The sequence below is a fragment of the Polypterus senegalus genome, chromosome 6 (genome assembly GCF_016835505.1).
Source record: "Polypterus senegalus isolate Bchr_013 chromosome 6, ASM1683550v1, whole genome shotgun sequence".
Lineage (NCBI taxonomy): Eukaryota > Metazoa > Chordata > Cladistia > Polypteriformes > Polypteridae > Polypterus > Polypterus senegalus.
This window is the reverse complement of record NC_053159.1, coordinates 22,785,288-22,806,658: the sequence shown is the minus strand read 5'-3', so window position 1 is coordinate 22,806,658 and position 21,371 is coordinate 22,785,288. Positions and strand designations below refer to the sequence as shown.

Genomic DNA, 21,371 nt, shown 5'->3' with positions numbered 1-21,371 from the left:
AGCTATGGGCGTGAGTGCTACAGGGCGGTAGTCATTCAGGCACATTGGTGATGAGTGTTTCGGCACTGGCACTATGGAGGTGGTTTTGAAGCATGCTGGCACTGCTGCCTGGGCAAGGGACAGGTTGAAAATATCTGTGAAGACCCCTGCCAGCTGTTCAGCACATGCTCTAAGGACACGTCCAGGGATGCCATCAGGGCCAGCAGCCTTATGAGCATTGATGCGGCTTAGTGCGTTATGAACCTCCGTGTGGGTGAGTGTGATGGTATGGCAGTCATCAGAGGGTAGGGTTATGGTGGACTTTTCCTTGTTGTCCTTGTCAAAGCGGCGTAGAAGTCGTTCAGCTCATTGAGGAAGGACATATCCATGGCTGTCTGTGTGGAAGTGCCGCACTTATACTCAGAAATGGCTTGGATGCCCAGCCACATCGTCGGGGTCAGAGTTGACAAAGTGCCCCTCCACCTTCAGTTTGTAGCTAAGCTTGGCCTTGTTGATGCCCCTCTTCAGTTCTGCCCTGGAAGTACTGTAGGCCTGTGTGTCACCTGATCTGAAGGCATTGTTACGTGCCTTTAGCAGAAGCCGCACTTCCCTGTTCATCCATGGTTTCTGATTCGGGTACGTTGTGATCCGCTTCTCTGTGGTAACACTATCAATTGTGGTGCTGATGTGTTCCAGTACTGAGTGTGTGTAGTAGTCAATGTTTATTTGTGAGTCGAAGGTGGCCTGAGAGGCAAACATGCTCCAGTCTGTGTCCTTAAACCTGTCCTGGAGTGTAGAGTCAACCCCCGCTGGCCACACTTTGATGGTCTTCACTGTTGGTCTCACACGGTTGATAAGTGATGAGTATTTGGGGGTGAGAAACAAAGAAAGGTGATCAGACTGTCCCAGGTGGGGGAGGGGTGTAGCTGTGTAGGCTCCAACAATGTTAGTGTAAACATGATCCAAGGTTTTATCCCTCTGGTATGGCAGGAGACATGTTGGTGAAATTTAGGTAGCACCGTCTTTAGGTTGGAGTGGTTGAAATCACCTGCTACAATAAATGCAGCCTCAGGGTGAGCTGATTGTTGTTTGCTAATGGCTGCATAGAGTTCTTTCATAGCAAGCTTAGCATTAGCATCCGGTGGGATATATGCAGCTGTTATTATAGTGGAGGTGAACTCCCTCGGCAGATAGAATGGTCTACATTTAACCATGAGATACTCAAGGTCAGCTGAAAAGTGTTTTCCAACAATGACAGAGTTTGTACACCAAGCCTTGTTAATATAAATGCACAATCCTCCGCCTCTTGTCTTACCGGAATCATCAGCTGTTCTGTCCGCCCGGAGAATGTGGCGCCCGACTAGCTCTATAGCATCGTTAGGTATACCGCTGTGTAGCCATGTTTCTGTGAATATCATGATGTTACAGTCCAGTATTCTCCTATTGTCGGTGATCCAAAGTCGCAACTCGTCCATTTTATTCGCCAGGGACCGCACATTAGCAAGGAAAATACTGGGTAAGGTGGAGGGAGGGGGGCTTAAAAATAATTGCCCAAAAAAAAACCAAACCAGAACCCGCAGAAGGCCACTTTTCCCCTCCCCGCAGATGCTGATCAAAAAATAGCTGAATTGGGCAAGAAAACCACAGACAACACAACTGTTCCTCCAGTGTGCGAATGTGGATGGTGTAGTGAGATCCTCCCTGCTACAATAGCTTGTAATCTCTGGTAGAACGCCAAGAAAGATGACCAAACTTGACTATACTGGATGTTAAAATTGTAACAAGGTTTATGTAGGTGAAACAGTGGAAGGATCATTGCTGAGCCTTGAGGACTGAAAGCCGAGGGCTGGTGCATTTGCTCGCCCCCATCTCTCCCAAACTATACATCACTTCATTGCAGGGGATTCAGTGTAGTGCTAGACGTGCATTAAACTAAAGTTTTGGTTTTAGTAACTTTCTGGATTATTTTTTCCCCAAACATTTTCGATCTGTGGTTGATTGAATCAATGGATGCAGAACCCACGGATACAGAAGTCCGACTGTATATGTTCAGAGTTTTCGTCTTCCATGCCTGAAATCATCTTTTAAATCGCCATCCAAAGGTTATGCTTATGCCATGTCAGTCATCCCTTATATAATATAAAGGTTACTTGCTCACAAAGGCATCTAGTGGTGCTTATTTTTAAAAAACGAGGACTTCAAGTTCCGGACTTACATGGGATATATTTGTTGACACTTGCTGGTTAGTCCTCCGTGGCTTATGTGTCTTTGTACCTGCAGTTACGGGGAATACTGTTCACTGGCAGAACCTTCCCCACCCAACAATGGCAGTACAATTTATTTGGGCTGATGTGCGACTCTCTCTCTTTGGCCCCTGTCAGTTATTAACCCTGTCCAGCACCCCTCTGGTGCCAACTCTGCTCTTGCAAACACCTCATTAGGTAACCCGTTTAATATATAAAATAAAATCAATATTACTGACAGCATCCTAAAACTGTTTTTAACAGTGTGACAGATAGATAGATAGATAGATAGATAGATAGATAGATAGATAGATATGAAAGGCACTATATAATAGATAGATAGATAGATAGATAGATAGATAGATAGATAGATAGATAGATAGATAGATAGATTCACATAAGCATTTTCTTTCTAGTGTTGGTTAATGCTGTAAAATTTGCCACATGAAATAGCACTCCATTGTATGACACAAAGTTGTTAACGTTAATAAAAACTGAAATAACTAAAAAAGCACATTGTTACTCGAAATAAAATCAAACAAAACTAAGAGCTCAATGTAAAAAAAACCTGAAATTAAAATCATATACTCATAAATTAACTGGAATAAAATTAAAATGGGTGTAAATGAAAATTTGCTGAAGCCTACCACTTACTTCCTATTTGTTCTGACTACCTAGCAATGCACTGTGTGGCTACATAACCTAATGGGAATAATACTTCTCAGTTAGGTGGATAGAGCATGCTCTTAAACAAGGATCAACAGCAAAGAATTAGCTGTAAATGGGAATGTGCTGTCTTTTTATTATTTTGAGGAGGACAATGACACAATCAGTGTAATCAGTCAGGTTTGTAAAGATCAATTTGTAAAGGTACAAATTTAAAAGTACTCCTAGACTGAAGATGTCTATGAAGAGGTTGAGGACTGTGACACACTGACAAAACAAATTTACCAAAGAAAGTAAAATGACTGGCATTGTCAGTCAACAGACTTTAAATTGGTGTATGCAGAATGCTGCTGTCTGGTCATCTTAGTCAATCAAACAGAAAAGGGCGAATGGTTTGTTGGAATGCCCAGCAAGTTCTAATTAATTCTTTCTTTCATAAAGTACTTGATTTGAAGTTTAAGGTGTCTAGAGCTGTCTAAATAAGCACCTTGATCCTCTCTAAGATTTTTGACCAATGAAAAAGTGGAGAGATGGATTTTTAGTTCAAAAGCTTGATTCCATGTGAACAAGCTTCATGTTTGTGCACAACTCTGATATTTTGAAAATATTTTATTTAACAATATTTTAATGAAAATACATGCAATTTGGACATTGTGAGCATATACTGTAACTGGATAACTGACAAGAGGATTATGTGACACGAGTATATGGAAATGTTTTTTGTGGATTTTATAATATCGTTTGCTTTTGTTCAGCATTAACCACCTGCTGGCCTCGATTGACTTTGCTATTTCCATTCTCCTTTAAAACTTGTGATTAATTTGTTTTACTGGAATCACTGCAAAAAAACTACGTAAAGTAACAAGGAAAAAAATATAATTTGAGGGTGGAGTATGAAAACTAAACTGAATTGATTGTCTAAGTATAAAAACTAATTGAGGTTAAGTCACCAGTAATAAAAATTAAAATATAACTGATGCAAGTTCATAAACATAAACTGAAACTAGACTTAAAATGAAAGAAAAGGTGAAATTAGTACAGACATAAAGTTATTGTAACTGAAATAATCTTGTTTGCAAGGTGGTGCTTCAGAACATAAAAATCATTTACTACATTGGCATACAAGAAGAAAATATACTTATAAGAGAATTTATGGAAAAATAACTTAAAACCAGCATCCCTAAAATAACAAAATGAGAGGGATTTAATAAAGAAATAAACTGTATAACTTTAAAGAAATATATTTAGAAAATATGAAAAAATATTGTCCCACACTATAGGTATTAGGAAGCTGAAAATCTTTTGTTACATTAGACAGACAGACAGACAGACAGACAGACAGATAGATAGATAGATAGATAGATAGATAGATAGATAATGTAACAGAGTACTTGTAGTGTGTGCTACAAGCTGAAAAAAAATAACTAACAAAAGAAAAACTTATTTCAAAAGAATTTCAGCTCTCTGTTTTTTCGAGGATCTGAGCAACTGTGACATTGACCAAATTGTGACGGCTAGATGACTGGATCAGAGCATCTCCAAAATGGCAGATCCTGTGGGTTGTTTCTGGTATGCATTGTTTAATACCTACAAAAATGGTCCAAGAAAGGATAACTGGTGCACCAGCGATGGTGTCAGGGGTGCCCAAATCTCACTGTTGTATGTAGTGAGTGAAGGCTAAATCGACTAGTCAGATCTCATAGAAGGGCTACTGTTACACCAATTGCTAAATAATATAATACTGGTCATAAGAGAAAGGTGTCAGAAAACAATGTGCATTGCAGCTGGCTACATTGCCACAGACTGGTCAGAGTGCTCATATTGAACCCTGCCCACCACTAAAAGCATTTACAATGGACATATGAGCATCAGAAGTGAACCATGGAGCAATGGAAGAAGGTTGCCTGGTCTGATGAATCACATTTTTTTTCAGATCATGAGGACGGCCAGGTGCATGTGTGTCCTTTACCTGGGGAATAGAGGACAGCAGGATGCACTACAGGAAGAAGGCAAGGAGGGGGAGGCAATGTGATGCTCTGGGCAATGTTTTGCTGGTAAATCTTGGGTCCTGGCATTCATGTTGATGTTACCTTGACGCATACCTAAAGATTGTTGCATATCATGTACGCCCCCTTCATGGTAACAATATTCCCTGAAGGCAATGACCTCTTTCCAGCAGGATAATGCACCCTGCCAAACTGCAAAAATTGTTCAGGAAAAGTTTGAGGAACATGCCAAAAATATCAAGGTGTTGACTTGGCCTCCAAATTCCCCAAATCTCAATCTTTTCGCGCATCTGTGGAATGTGCAAGAAAAACAAGTCCAATTCATGGAGGCCCCATCTTGCAACTTAAAGAATCTCCTGCTATTGTCTTGGTGTCAGATACCACAGGACACTTTCAGAAGTTTTGTGGAGTCCAAGCCTCGACAGGTCAGAGCTGTTCTGGCAACATGAGGGGAAACTACATAATATTATGTAAGTGATTTGAATGCTGTATCTGGTATATAGTGACAATATGGCTCTGTGGTACCCATGCACTAAAATGAGTAGCGAAGTATTTCTTATGTAATCTGTGCTAAACTGGCTCCATTGTTATGAGTGGTTTGAAGGCAGCTGCGCAGGAGGTATTCTTAAAAAGAGAGGGATGTGATGCCCGGATCACAGCTTACAGAGAACACCTGCTAACAGAGAGCTAAAGTATGGGTGGAAGAAGCAGTAAAATGTAGCAGGAGCTATACAGGACAGGGACGCATGTCACTTTTCTGTCTTGCATATCTACTGGCAGAAGGATTTTATCCCCTTATAGTGAGACAGTTCGTTCTCGAAGGATAAGAATCTATGCCTATAGCTTTAATGTTGAACTGCTAAAAAAAAAACTTAAAAATGATTTACTGTATTTTGCATAGTGTTCTGGGACTACAGTTTTCTCAATGCTTCAAATCACACAAACTCTCTGATTTTAATACCTACATAAGTACATTCTGAAGTGAAATTGGTACAAGGCTTTCTGACACCTAGATGAGGTACTAGTGAACTTCAACAGGACTACAGCTGAAAACTTCAAGGGATTTTCTAAGCTAAATAAGGAGCTATTTGTTTGTAGTACTAGGGTGTTGTACTGTGTTAGCCATTATGAATGTAGTGACAAGTCAAGTAAAATGATGATACCTTTTATTGGCTAACTAAAAAAAATGCAATATGCAAGCTTTCAAGGCAACTCAGGCCCCTTCTTCAGGCAAGATATGAGCTATTTGTTTGTAATTTGAAATTGGGCTTGCTCAATCAAGTCAACTTTTAATGCACTGCTTTTTTCTTAACCGCTGAAAACTAGCATTAGGATGTTATAGAAGCTGATTATATTGATGTACTGACGACATGACTCACAGAGAGCTTTTATTTTTATTTTTTTATATTTTTGAGTTTTATGAGTATATAACAAAACATGCTGGACTAATTACTTCACTGCCTGGTCTCTGATGTGAAAAACCTCAGCATCCATAAACTTGCCTAATTTATTCACACATTTATTTCCAATCCCAATAGAGGGCAAAGGGGAAAAAAGCCAGTCATGGAATTCCTGCTGACTTGAATATCTGTATAATGTGGAACAGCTAGTAAAACATGGTATGCGAGTAAGTGATTTAAGTTCAACAGCAGTCCATGGTACTTTAAAACACTGTGATCAAGGCAGTTTGGAATTATGCATTTATAAAGGTACCTCTGAAAATGGAAACACAATGATGGCAAGGATAGCTGTGCTATGGTTACATTATGGTGGCTGACAGCTAAAACTGATTTGGTGCTAGCCTAATGATGAATTAGGTACTTGACATTATGGATGCAAGACTCTTACTGGACTGATCTCAGGCTGCTGATGGATTAGTTGTCTGACATTATGGATGGCTATTTCTAACTAAACTGATAGTGAGAAAAAGATGGATTAGTTGTCTGACATTTTGGGTGTCTGGCTCTTAATGATATGATTTTGGGCTACTGGTTAATTAACTGGTTCACATAATGGATAGCTATCCATCACTGGACCAATACTGGGCCATTAATGGCTTTAGATGCTTGTCATCCTTAACGTCTGGCAATTATTGGACTTTCTTTGGACTTCTGATCAATTAATACGCTGACATTATGGATAACAAGTTGACACTGGACTGATATTGGGCTACAGACCGATTAAACAATTAGCTCTTACAGTATTGTGTTTTGGACTAGTCATGGGTTATGGGGGTGACATTATGGCTGTCTTCTGCGTACTAGACCAATACTGGGCTACTAGTGGGTTAGTTGCCTGATATTTTGGATGTCAGACTCTCATTGCACTGGAACCAAACCACTGAAGGATTAGCTGACCAACATAATATATAATGGCTGTTTCAAATTAACTCTCCTTGAACTAATAGCAGCCTATTGATGGATGATCAGATTAAAGCAATGAATTGCTGGCTCTCACACAACTATTATCAGGCTGTTGATGGATTAATTGTCTGACATTATAAATCTCTAGTAACCATTAGACTTATCCTGGGCTAATGATGCATTATTCGGCTGATATTTAGGACATATAAAAAATGGCAAACTGTTGGACTTTCAGTCAGATCACACACATAGGTAGTTGATAATAGTGGTAACCTGATATTTTGGATTGATACTGTGCAAATGTTGGGCTGTTGAAAAGGTTTGCTGATATTATGGATTAATAACTAATACTGCTCTGATCCTAGGCTTTGTTATATTTAAGGTTTCAGCACCATGACACTTCAAGGTTGCTGTCAAGTACTTTGACTGATACTACAAATAAATAAGTAAAACTTGGCTCAAAGTTTAGCTAACATACAATTTGGACAATGAGTTCACTTTAAGAATACACAGCTGTCACCATACAGTACTAAAATATTAGCATTACAATGGCATTGGGCTGTTACTGGTTCAGTCCTTGTAGGGCCTTCCTATGTAGATGAAGGATAGCTATCAATGGAGGAAACTGGGCTGCTTGAAGAACATAATAACTAATATTAGAGATGGATTTCTGACAATGGGTTCTAATTAGGACTAGTTTCAAAAACCTATATTATGGTTTGACTCTGATCAAGTAACTGAATCTACCTGTATATCAAAAGCAAAAAATAAATGTAACAAGTTACACAGTAAATCTATACTTATAAAGTGCCATAGGATGGTGTTAATTAATAATGAATTAATGAATTAATAGGATGGTGTTAATATTTTAAGATGCTGAGAAACTAAAGCCTAAGCCAGCAGCACTTAGGGCAGGCAGGAACCAACTTACAAAGCAACATCAGTTCATCTTACAGGACACTTGGTTAAACTGGAAAATTTTGGAGCCTTGAATTTCTGTAACCTGCTTGTGCTTGGGATGTGGGGGAAAAAAAAAAAACCATTGAACCTACAGAAAACCTAAATGAATAGAGAAAACAAAACCTCCACTCAGGTAGCAGCCAGGCTGTGATCTCTGGAGTTATAAAGCATTATTTCAAACCATTTACATTTATAAATTATGTCTGCTCACATTCTCCCTCCTTATATCTCCTTTGTGGTCTGGGAAGTACTTTTCTTTGACTCTACCAGTAAAACAACAATCCTTCATAAAATGTAGTGTGAAACAAATACCTAACTGGGTTACTACCGGAGATCTAAAACATGGTTAAACAACTCATATTGGGGTGCTAGTGTGTAAGGGTGAGACAGTCTCCTCAAATGAGAAATACTAACTTTCATTCTTCTCAGTATGCAGCCACCCCAGAAATTCTGACCGCACATACTAGGGCTTATTCACTCTTCCATTTGACATAGACGTGTCAAATTAATTATAAGGTTCTGGTTCAGATTTATGCTGGATAGAAATACATGTTTATTTTTCTTATTGTCTGTGATTTAAAATGTCTAACTCTGCCCCGCAACAAGTGCAGGAGGATAGCATCCCAGCATGATGCTAATCAGCCTATAAGCAGAGAGAATATTAATAGGAAAGAAAACAGCAAAGAAGCACAAACACCTCACTGCACAGAGATTATCCTTACAGAGTAGTTAGCAAAGGTGACTGACACTAACACGGTTATTTTCCAGAGAAAAAAAGTGTTTATTTCCTTTTTTACCTGCATTTCTTATCCTTCGTCTATACTTCAATATTATCCATGCACAATTTAAGAGTGGCCAGAAGTCGTGTGGAACCGAATAAGGGATCTAAACAGTAATATACTGTGCTGCCCTCTGCAGGATATTCCTCTCAGTACTGCACCCTACTCAAGATGTCCCATGAGCATGAATAAACTGGGCCACTAAATATCCCAATTTTTGCTTTGCTTATACAGCTTCCAAGTAGCTTAACTGTCATTTAATGAGTTTAATTTAGTAATCAAAAGTTACATAACACATCAAATACACATGCAGTACTTCAGGAAATTTGCCCTACCACATCAGTCCAACATGTAGCTATGGAAATTGTACAGCCTACAAAATTCAAATCTCTTTGAGACAAGTTTAATTCAGCCATACATTTTCTAACCTGAGTGCCTCAGTTGAGGCACTCGGATACAGTGACTATTTTAGCAGCAGTGGGTGCAAAGCAGGACTACTGTATGGCACACCCCCACACATACTTGGACAATTTAGAGATGCCACTTACCCTAACACAAGTCTTTGTGCCCTGAAAGGAAAACTCGCACAAACACGCTAACTCTACACAGATAGTGACCAGGCTGGAGTTTCAACATGGGCTTCTGAGCCAGACATTGTAATGAAATGACTACGGATGCTCAGTGGTCAATCGAGCTTAGTTTTTCCACAGCCAAAAGCTTGTGTAAATGAACAATTGTATTTTATTTTTTTATTTTGGCCTGTTTTGGTATGTTCCATGATTCTGTAAACAAAAGCTTTTGAGCTTGTTTCTGGACAAAAATTGCCTCCATGGCAAAACATTCAAACAAAAAAAATATAGAGATTATAAAACACAAAAGATTCATCAATTTAGAGAACATTTGCCTTTTTAAGCACACTTAAATCTTCAATTAGGTGTCTTCAAAAGTAGAGAATCTCTTGGTTGTTAAAAGTCACCTGATTCTATCACTACAGTGTTCCTTTATTTAAAAAAGTCTGCTACCTGTTGAAAGGTTTGTTTTTTCAGACTGGTCCAACTGCCAAAGGTACACCTGCTTTGCAGATATTCCATTTCCATAATGGGATTGGAGGCAATATAGATATTACAGATCCACTTAAAAAAGATCTTATGACCTTTTATGTCTTCATCTACTGCTTACTGAATCTCTGCTGACATCTTGATTGCCCAATCCTCAGACCTATGTGACATTTACAGATATACAGATATGAGATAAGAGCTCTAGATATACCAAACATCCATAATTTCTAATTAATTGTACCAAAGTAGAAATATTAGACCCTTGGGCACTAGCTTCAGCCTAATGTATCTCTGCTGATATTCTGGAATGATCTGAAGACGCACCTGAACCCACTGGATGTTAGTTCTCAGTATGTGGACAATCTGGAAAGACATGACTCCACTGGAGAATAGTGCTGACTCTGACAACCATTTGAAGTCATGCCCAGCCCTATTTAAAACAGGTTGTGATCTATGGTGCCTTTCGCCTTTCAAGACATACCTGGTCCCACTTTACAGAAGTTTCTGAGCTGTGGACATCTGAACACATAACTGAACCCATTGGAAACACTGACCTGTAGCACATCTGAAGTCATATGAAATCCTACAGGACACTAGTGCCTGACCTGTGTGTTTTCTTTCTCAAATAACATTTCAGAATTGTTTGACTTCAATAGATATTCCTCCATTAAACACATTACAGCTTCTGTGCAGTTAAATTTTTTAAGTAATCCACTCTTGGCATGCAAGATAAATATGATTCCTTTGACATTGAGGGCCTCTGAAAATAGCCCTGCCTTTAAAAGGCTGCAAGCTGTCAAGCATGGAGACTGAAGACCAATGTTAGTTCTTGAGGTTATCCCCAAAATCGATCTGTTACCAACAAACGTTTTTAGAAACTATTTTTTTCACTGTCATGTAAGAAAGAAGGTTCACAAACTATTATGGCTCACTGGTGCTAAAAACAGAAAGTAATCATCAGCTACTTGGTGAAAGCTTCTTGTGTTTTTCTGAATCTGTTCCTAAGCTTGACAAAGGATCTAATCACAAAGAGCTTATAACAGAGGAGGAGGAGGAAGGTTTTAGATTTTCTAAACTACATAAAAATATGACAAGTGTAAAATGTGAACCAAATTATTTTACAGGTGTTGACAAAAGTAAGTGGATAGGTCACCTTCAAGAAAATCAAACACAGTGTAAAACATAAGATACAGTTTGGAATCAGATAAGAACAGGGCTGCCTGAAGCACAGCTCCTGAAAAAGTCAAAATAGCATCCCTCAGAGTGATCAATAAAAGCAGGTATTGCATTTATTACATTAAAGAAAGAATTGATTAGTATACGTGCCTACAGGCAAATCCAGTGTGTTAGCTGACCTCCATTTTTACTAGAACAGTTACAAACACATGCACAGCTACATACTGTAAATATCCATATAAAATTGTACATTGCAACAAATATGTTATCATTTGTTTGTAAATATGTATTGTGATAAGTTTCTCATATGGCAACTTTTTCCAGGACCAAAAGGGGCATCAAGATGGCATGGGAGTGGGGAAGAACGAATAGGGGAACACCTAGGAAATTAAGAGCCACTTTAAATGATCCTGTGGGCAGACAAAGTCTGCAGGGAACAATAAGCCTTCTAATTACTGAGTATGCTTCAGAAGAAGAGTTCCTGAGAAACTGGCAAAAAGCCATGTGGATTCCTTGAAGCTGACAGGTAGCAGCAAATGACTCCCACCGCATATTTAGTATTCCACTGCAAACTACAGAAGGCAGAGAGACAAAATGTTAGATGAGTGCTTGTTTCAGTGGAAGAAAGGGTTTCAGGAGCTACCACAGGACAGTGTGGCTTGCTAGACTTGGAATTTTAAAACAACCTCCCTGACTCAAATAGAAACTACATGGTTTGGTTTAAATGATCACCTTTGCTGGTTGTTGAGGTGTAGGTGTAGTGACATCAGGGGCCAGCAGAGTGCACTGTAGCTTAGAAGTCTGGGAATTTTGTACAACCACCATAATAATTTCAGGCATAACCTACAAAGTGCCTGGACCAAATAACCACCAGTGTCAGTTGTTAAGTGAATCAAGAGTCGGGTGGTAATCAGCACCAAGTTTCAAGTAAGAGGGAGGTAGTATAGAACTGTGGAAAGAGACCAGGAAAACAGAAGGAGTGTGAATGTATTGTATTTAGAGGTGGGCAAGTCACACCTTCAAGTTGGAAACAAATGTTGTGAATGGAGTCCCAGTCTAAGACCCACTGAACCATGTTCTGAAGGAATAACCATGAATGCACTGATGCTGTCATATATTAGGAGCTGGTAAAAGCCTAATGGTGTTTGGTTTTTTGTTGTATTATTATAGTTTTCTCTTTTACTTATTCTTACCTTAACCTCACTGGACTGGGGCCCTAAGGCTAAAAGTCAGTGGACTACTGGGGTACTCAATGTTAAGATGGTGTCTGGTGTTGTACTGTATTTTTATAGTCTTCCCCTTTTTTTATTCTTACCTTAACCTCACTGGACTGGGGCCCTAAGGCTAAAAGTCAGTGTACTATTGGGGTCCCTGATGTTTGGGTGGTGTTTGGTCTTTTGTGGAGTTTTGGTAGTTTTTCTTAGGATTTGGGTGTTTAATATATGTTTAGTGTATGTGTTTTGATCTGATGTAGTGAGGAAGGCCGTTTTTTGAAGAAAAAGAAAAATATTTTTCAAATGATGCCAGGTTTAATTTTTAGAATTTAAAAACCTTGTAGAACTAATAAAGAATGTGTTATGAGCCTAATTATAGTGTCCGGGAGAGGGCTAGAATTAATAGATGTGGTAGTCTCATTAAATTCCAAATTTTTGAATAACTTTGAAGTTCGACCAGTAGGGGGCGGTATTTTTGAACCCAAACCAGAAATTGAAAAATTGAGTAAAAAATGAGTGGGATTACTAAGAGAGATTAAAAATGACAGAACAACCATAGATAGGACAGAATAGAGAGGGCTTTGGGCAGTTTATTGAACATTTTTTGGAATGGGTGTATATACCTTTAAAAATAAAAAAAAAATTATAAAGGAAACAGTGTACCCATGGATGCCTTCGGGCAATACCCTCTAACCTAAAGCCTAACTCTAAGCTTAACCTCATACGGTCCACATGGTTTCTAAATTTTGTGTTATTACCTACTCCTCCCAGATTCTGCTCAAAAAAACATGACAGGCAGATAGTTATTAGAAGTGAATGTTTAAAAATTGCTTACAATGAATTATGAGCTGTTACCACTGTGTGTTTTTCTTCTCGTCTATGTGGATGCAAACATGAAGACACAATCATTGCTTTCTAGTGTAAACAAGACTAAATAAAAAATTGAAGCAACCTATTTTCAAGCAGTATTATTTCACTATTACATCAATAATTTCAATATATAATGATATATATATATACACCTGAGTATAGGATCGAGACCATATGCTCTTATATACGATGATATGCTGTAATGGCAGTTAAAGGCATGCATTCTAAATTTCCATTCAAATATGTATTCTCCCATTGATCATTTTATTATTACTTCTACAAGTAATCGGTCTGTCAAGAGCCTTAGAGTAGGAGAGAAACAGTCAGAGCATACTTTTTTAAATCAGCATGGGTAAATAGCAACCTTCATGGAGATAGCTGCAAATTTATTGTTGGTAAACCAGAAATTAACATTCTAAAAGCAGAAAAAGTATGGCCTCAGACACCTGGAAGGAGGCAAGTCACAGGTGGCACGTCAGGGAACCTGCTACTAAGATATGGTAATTGGTAACTCACAAAATACCTTGAGAGCTGACTCTTTTAAAAGCTTCTCTGTGCACACAGGTGCAGGTCACCAGGTACTTCCAGAAGATGCTCTCATTTGTTGGCCCTACAGATTTAGTGGACCACCCCGAATACAGATTTGATTTCAAAGCTTGGCCACAACAAAACTTCCAGATTAATAAGGCCAACCCAACTAACTAAGTCCAGAGATAAGTTTGGTGACGGTGCCAAGGAACAGATACAAAAGATACAAAACTGAAGGGTGGGAAAGTGGGGATGGCACCCCATTCATCACTCAGGAGTAAAGAACTCTGAAGGAAACAGCTGGTTATATTTTGCCACTTCCTTTATTGTGTTCTCTCTGTGTTCAGTCCTCCCCTCCTCCTAATTATTCATTGATATTTATGCAGGTTTTTAAATATAGGATTTACACCAGACCTTGCATGTAACATGTGCTCCATGACTGACAAAATCTAAGTAGCTCAATGAGTCTGAGAGATCAGAGCAGCAATCATGGGTCACTTACCACAGGGTCCTTTGTGCTTGATTTTTATTTCTTTCTGGAACACACAGCTCATTGCTTCCATCTCACATTTGTTGCCATACGTCTGGTCATCATCACCACAGATGGTGTCAGGTGGCTGGGTACACACATCGGGACACTCACACACAGCTTCGTTATTCTTCACCACACAGACAGAGCCAAACTCACATGTCTTTTTGTGGCATGGGCTTGGAACATCAAGGTCTGCTTAAAAGAGGAAAGAATATGTTAGTCAGGAGACGTTTCAGAGACAAGCGCGGTGGCATGTAAAGTTAGCTGAGCGTGCAAATGAAGCCTGTTCCGTTCAGGGGCGTGCCTCTTGGCATTTTCTTATAATCAGTTAATTAGATGGGAAGGCAATCAATGAATTCATCGGAGTGTTGAAAATGACACTGAAAATTACTCGGGTCATTATGGAGTCGCTGTGGCTCTTTGATAGGAGAAATTCATGCTTCTCCCATGCTGCATGAAGAAACTATTCCTTGTGCCTGTGCCTTTTTGGTATAGGGTTGGGTGGGGGGAATGGCAGAACTTGCAGGCGCATTACATAACATGCAAGTGGAAACTGTTTGAACTCCTCTGCTGTTGAAAAGCAGTGCAGACTATTTTCAATTTAATTGATTTTTTTTCTCTGCACGCGCCTTCTTTATAAAGCTCTTCGCTGTTCAAAGTACAAGCTGGCTCAACGGCTGCGTTCAAAAGACGTAGGAGGGGAAACAACAACTGAAGAAAAAAAAAAGAAAGAAAACAGTCACTTAATTTGAAATCTAGACATAATAAAAAAGACAAAATTGAACATCTAATCAAATTTAATTAAGTGGAACAAAATGAGATCTCAGAGAGATAAAGCCCACTTTTCAGCCATCTGTTACTGGCAGTCAAAAATTGCAGCTTGGAAGTAGTAATGCCGGGTTGTCAAAATCTTTTCAGGTGAGTAAGGAAAAAGAAAGAAATCTTGAACTTTTTAAGTGAACTTCCAGGACATCCTACATCTTTTTTCCCTTAACTTTGTTTGGAATGGTGCAGCATAAGCCTTCCCCAGATGGAAAGAACTGTCAATTTCTTTCAGATAGAGGATTTACTTTAAAGACTCCTAGCTTGTCAGTTACTTTAGGGAGGGTCAGCTCTTTAAAGAATTGTTATGATCACCTTTCTTTAGAAGACACTTCCATCACAAAGCATTATGTGGAGATGCCAAAAGAACTTTACTATATGAAATAGGAAATTGTGCATAACAGTATGCTATTGGTGTGTGGCAAACCACTACTTTCACCCAACTTCTCATCTATGGAAATTAAAATTATTTCTTTGAGTTTGATGTTGCATCACCCATTTGTGTCAATTTCATTAAGATTATTAGGGGTGAAGTTTGAATTTGTTAAACTAATCCCTCAGCTACAGTACGTCCCTAAAAATGTGATTGCCACTTTTTAGATATTAATATACGTGATAGTTTGTTTTACTAAGTACTATTAATTTATGTACTTCTTACACTCCACATATTTCACATTAGTACAGATGAGGATAGCATTGCATGTTACATAATTTTCATAAATGTTTTCCTCTCATTTCTAACATTAAACATTATGGATGCTACATATACAGTACCACTGCTGCCACCAAGTGTGACAAAGTTCAGATATCTCATCTCTGTTATGGAGCACACATCGATCTTTAACATCAGGCATCATTGGAATCAGGCAACCTACTGCTAACATCAGGTCTGACAAATTTCTGGTATTTCATTCCTAATATAAATATTGAGCAAAATATATACTAATAACATTGTATGAAAATATTCCAATAACCCACCTATGGCAAGCACAATTAGACCACCTAAAAGAAAGTTTGATGAAGCTCTTGTATCTCACCTCTCAACAAACATTATAGGCATAATCCATAGCATTGCTAGATAATATGAAATGTTCAAATATCCAGTTATATATGCATCTCTCAGCATCAAGTATTACAAAATTCATGCATGCATTCTATGCATGGCAGTTCCTATACTAATATGTGTAATTAAAGCTTAATGTTTTGGACAGCCAACTTCAGATATCTGATTTCAAACAAAATTGGCTACAGTTATAAAAGTACATAAAAGTTCCAATATGTCAAGTAGAACATAATGACACCTCCTAACACCAACTTTAAAGAAGCTCAAATATAACATCACTGACACCAGAAATGATGATCATTAGACATACAACAGCTAATATCAATAGTGATGTTTAAATATACAGCCTCTATTAAGATGACTAGACATCCCTTATGTATTCCTTTACCAACACTAAATATCCCAAGCATTGAAGCACATAGTGCTTCACAGTAGGTGCACTCCATCTTTAAGCAGGACAGCTAGCCAGCTTCTAACAACTGACTTGAATCGCTCATTTAGTGCATACTATTGTTAATACCAAACATTCTGAGTGCCACTTGTGTTAATAAGTTTTAGAAATAACATTTTGTTAACAAAATCATACAGTCAGCTCATAAAACAAACTGAGTTTACTTATAGTATCTCTGAGATTACACTCCCTTATTGCTGAGGATGAAATCATTGTCTCATTTGATGTTGTGTCACTGTACACTATGATTCCAATTCATCTGGCCACAGAAACTCTACAAACAAAGCTAAATAACGACCCCACCACAACAACACAAAAACTGGCCACAAACAACATAATGCATCTAGTTTCACTTTGCTAGAAAACTCACTTTCATTTTAATGGGAAATATTACAGACAAAAAGAAGGCATGCCAAAGGGATCACCAATATCAGGACTCTTAGAGGAGCTGGCAATGCCACAATTTGATAGCATGGCTCTGACTCAGTATAAACCAAAACTTTAGATATGCTATACTGACAACACATTCATCACATTAAAAATGACCAGCTGAAGGATTTTCATGACCACATCAACGTCATCCAGTTTACTATGGAAAAACAAATAAACAGATGCATCAATTTCCTGGACATATCCATTGAAAGAGATAACGCCACCCTTATTACAGGTGTTTATCATAAGTAATGTTATGCAGACAAAATGTTACACTTTGCTAGGAAACATTCATCATCGCATAAACGAAGCTGTGTTAAGACTCTGTTCAGAAGAGTTCACACCCAGTGTAATGCCAAGGAGACTAAAAACAATGAAAGGCGCTATCTTTATCAACTGCCCACGTCAAACGGCTACCCAAAGACATTCATCAGACAATGCTTACGTAGGAGACGCCAGGCACCCCAGCAAACAAATGACATATGAAAGTGTGTGCCAGATGGGATGGGGGGGCAGGTTGGAGTCAATTATTTGCTGTTGTCTCTGGAACACCTCATCAATTACCACCCCCATGTCGCCTCCCCTCCTTATTTGCTATACATTGCCTTGGATTCCTAGAAGTCTAATCATTTTCCTCTTATTATGATTCCTGATAGGAGCTGAAAGATTAGGAATAAAAACTATTTTAAGATACATGATTAATTTTCTCCCTTTGTGGATTTTCAGCTACAAATATGCAAATATACATAAAACATCAAGCAACAAGATAGAGTACTGAAACAAGCAGGCGTGAAAATGTGTACTTTTATTCATATGGAGATTAACTTGGGGTTTTTAATCGTTTCCAAAATATAAGCAGAGTAAAATGAGTGTTGGCAAAGTAATACAACCTGGTTCATAAGTAGTTCATCTTTCTAGAAGTCTTAAACATTCACTATGCTTATGGCTCTCTGTCATGGTGGTCTCTGGTCCAGTATTTGTCTCTTGATCCAACATGGACTTTTGTTTAATGTTGGCCTGGTACAAAGTCCCTGCTCTGCCACACAATCATGCGCCTCCAGTCACCACTGCCCAATCACACTCCTTCCAGTTTATCTACGCTCTGCAAATCCATGCAAGGAGTGGGCAGATCCCCCTCGGAGTCTTCAGTGCCTTTAAATTAATATATGCATTTGAACAGAGGGTTTCCCCCTTGGTGAACTGAGCTAGATGTAATTCACATATTTCATTAAAAAGCAGTTTGGGTAATGGGAAGGGGGTGTTTGGCAGTTGTGATCGCACTAATAAATGACTGAGAGGGGTGTTTAAAAACTACCAATATTCTTCTGTTACTGAAATTAATGAAATGCTGGTATCATACTGATTGAATAATTGGGCTTTTACCACACAACCCTACTGTGAATTGATGGAAGGAGAGAGAGGAAAAGACAGACAGCATGGCCTTTCTATGTATGGGTTAAGAGACACAGAATGGCGTATTAGCCCTGCACTTACTGTAAGCCAGACCAGTGGTCCTCAACACACCTTTTGGGTCAGTGGGGATGTATTGTATTTTCTTCATAATTCAGCTTTTCAGTCCAGACTAAGGAACAACTTAGCCTCTATTGCATCGCTGGCCAGAACCAACCTGCTTTTCTTTATATCTCAGCCACCTTTACTCTTCCAGGCTAGACATGGCCAGAAAAAATCTGCTCGTCTTTCACCTTCCACAAAACTCAGTTTATTTGTGTACTGAGTCTTAAATGTGCCCACATAAGAAATGGCTTATTGACTTCTCCTTAAACATTTTTTTTTAATTTAAAATAACAAGTATTACTGAAACTTATTCAATGAGTACAATCTATAAATAATAATCACCATATACGCTAGATGTTACCAATTTTTACTCTCCACTAAATTAGCACATCTCTGTTTAATAATCAAACAATTTTACCTGACAATAGCAACTGTGATTAGAAATCCTACACTTCAAAGCCGCAAACATTTAGAGAAAAAATACACCACTATGATATGTACTTACATGCCACGTCTGCCTGGAAATCTGTAAATTTGTTGCACAAGTCTTGTCTATCACTTTGTGTACTTCTTATATCTCCTGTTTTCATTGGATTTTTACAGAAACTGCTGATTTTGATATTGCATTATGATCCTGTAAGCTCTGTAAGGGCTTATGATGGAGCCCCATGCTGTCACACACACATGCCTGGGAGACAACTTCATGGCTTGTCGACTTGCAATTCCAACCCATATTGCAGGCTGGTGCTGCATCCTAACATCTCTCTTTTTCTTTCCTCTGCAGATCCAGGGAATCACGGGCCAGTGATGAATGATTTCACTTCTGGGTTTGGGGCTCCTGAACCCACCCCTTCTGCCTCATGGACTTCATAACTAGCACCACTGCAATCTCTCCCAAGTCTGGTTAGAGACACTGGTCTCTATAGACGTTTTTTTTTTTTTGTGACACTACCCAATATTTTGTGTGCAACAAAATATGGGGAGCACCACTCTGTGCCCTAAACCTTCACCTTTGGTTTTTATTTCCATTGCATACTATATAAAATAAAAATACTGTAGATTAACTGTTGGGATTGCTAAGGGTAAACAAATAAATGTGGGAAAGCAATGTTCTCAGATGTAACCAGCAAGAAAGACTGTGGACACCTGACAAAGTAAAATGGTGGTGTTTGATGCTTGTCCTCTTCCTTACCTAATCTCTTCCCTTCTGTTTTCTAGGCATTTTAAATGTTCTACCTCCTTGCCATCTTGATTTTGTAACCTGGGTATATAAATAAATCGGGCAGACCAAATGACCTACAAGGTGAGGTGACACAGTTTCCTTTCAGATCAACAACCAGAGAGATGCTGTAAAGCAATCAAAATGAAGGCTTGTTGGTGTCCCAATTCATCCTCTCCTCAATAATCCATGTTCCCAACAATTGTCCAGCTAACACGTGCAGCACTTTTAACAGTACCTTTAGTAGGTTATTTTGGACTTGAACTTTTTATATTGCACCGGGCACATTCTGCCTTTAAGATCCAGATACATCTGGAAACGTCTAGTGGCAAAGGACTTGGCACTTAAAGCGCACACAGCATTTTAAATAAACCTCAGCTGGTGCCTGTCATTAAAATAAAAAATGAAGTCCTCCGGTTCATTGGAAATTTCAATTTCAGATGGAGTAATGGTGTCCTGGCGGGGCTTTGATGCTTACTTCGTCTTCAAGTGACAGGCTATTAGATGACTGTACACTTAAAAAGAAGACTTCCCCCTTAACAAGAAAAAAAGAAGAAACCCACCAAACAAATAAATGAATACACTTTTAACTGTAAGTATTGCAGCTTGAGGCTGCTGCCACACAATCTCATTTGTAAGCCAATGCTTGCAGCTTTATCATTAGAGTAATTATTCACAGATTAAAGGCATTCGCAGTAGGCACTCTGTTAACAATATTTTGTCATGGTCACCATGGGATGGTGGAATTTAAGATAAAACTGTCTATTCTTTAGAAGAAGGTTCAATTTAAAGTAATGATTTCAAATGAGATCCACTGAACCACATTCACTGGAAACTTGGTGGGAAAAATTTCAAGCCTATCACACCCGAGAAAATCTAGATTACTGGACAGTGTCTAACTGGAAGAAACACCACTGGAAAATCTATTGCCTACATTAGTAAAATTTCAGGCTAGCAGAGTTTAGAACAACAGTTATTCAACAGGAATATGAATAAGTGGTCAATTAATTAAATGAAGGTTCAGTGAATGAGCATGTGCCTGAGAAAATAAAAAATCAATCAGTCAATAAACTTCTCCACCTACTGTCTGTCCACCTAAGCAATTATTCACTTCAGCCTGGGCTAAAAGTGAGGGGATGTCAAGACAAACACTGTGCTTTTTATAGCCCCACTAAGGAGGATTATATGTTTAATGACATATTTTTTTAGCCCACTTAATCCTGACCAGGGTTGTGAGAGATTCTGGAGCCTATCCCAGCTAGCACAGGCCACAAGGCAGGAACAAACTGTGGACAGGATCCACCGCAGATTGGAAACACACACAGGGAAATTTAGAATCACCAATTCACCTAACCTACATCTTTGGACTGTGGAAGGAAACCGGAGCACCCAGAGGATTCTCACACATGCAAATTCCATGAAGGGAGGATCCAGGATGCAAACCCTAGTCTTCTTACTATGATGCAGCAGCACTACCACTGCGCTGCCTTTTGAG

General features: G+C 38.7%; 1 protein-coding gene across 11 annotated transcripts in view; it reads right to left on the bottom strand.

Moving 5' to 3' along the window:
- agrn (agrin) overlaps positions 1 to 21,371 on the bottom strand; it is a 501,409-nt gene that overhangs the window by 103,460 nt on the left and 376,578 nt on the right. For all 11 annotated transcript variants that reach the window (XM_039755568.1, XM_039755567.1, XM_039755573.1 and 8 more), the window contains one exon: positions 14,345 to 14,566. In XM_039755568.1, the coding sequence (XP_039611502.1) occupies positions 14,345 to 14,566 (222 nt within the window). The remainder of the gene's footprint in view (positions 1 to 14,344; positions 14,567 to 21,371) is intronic.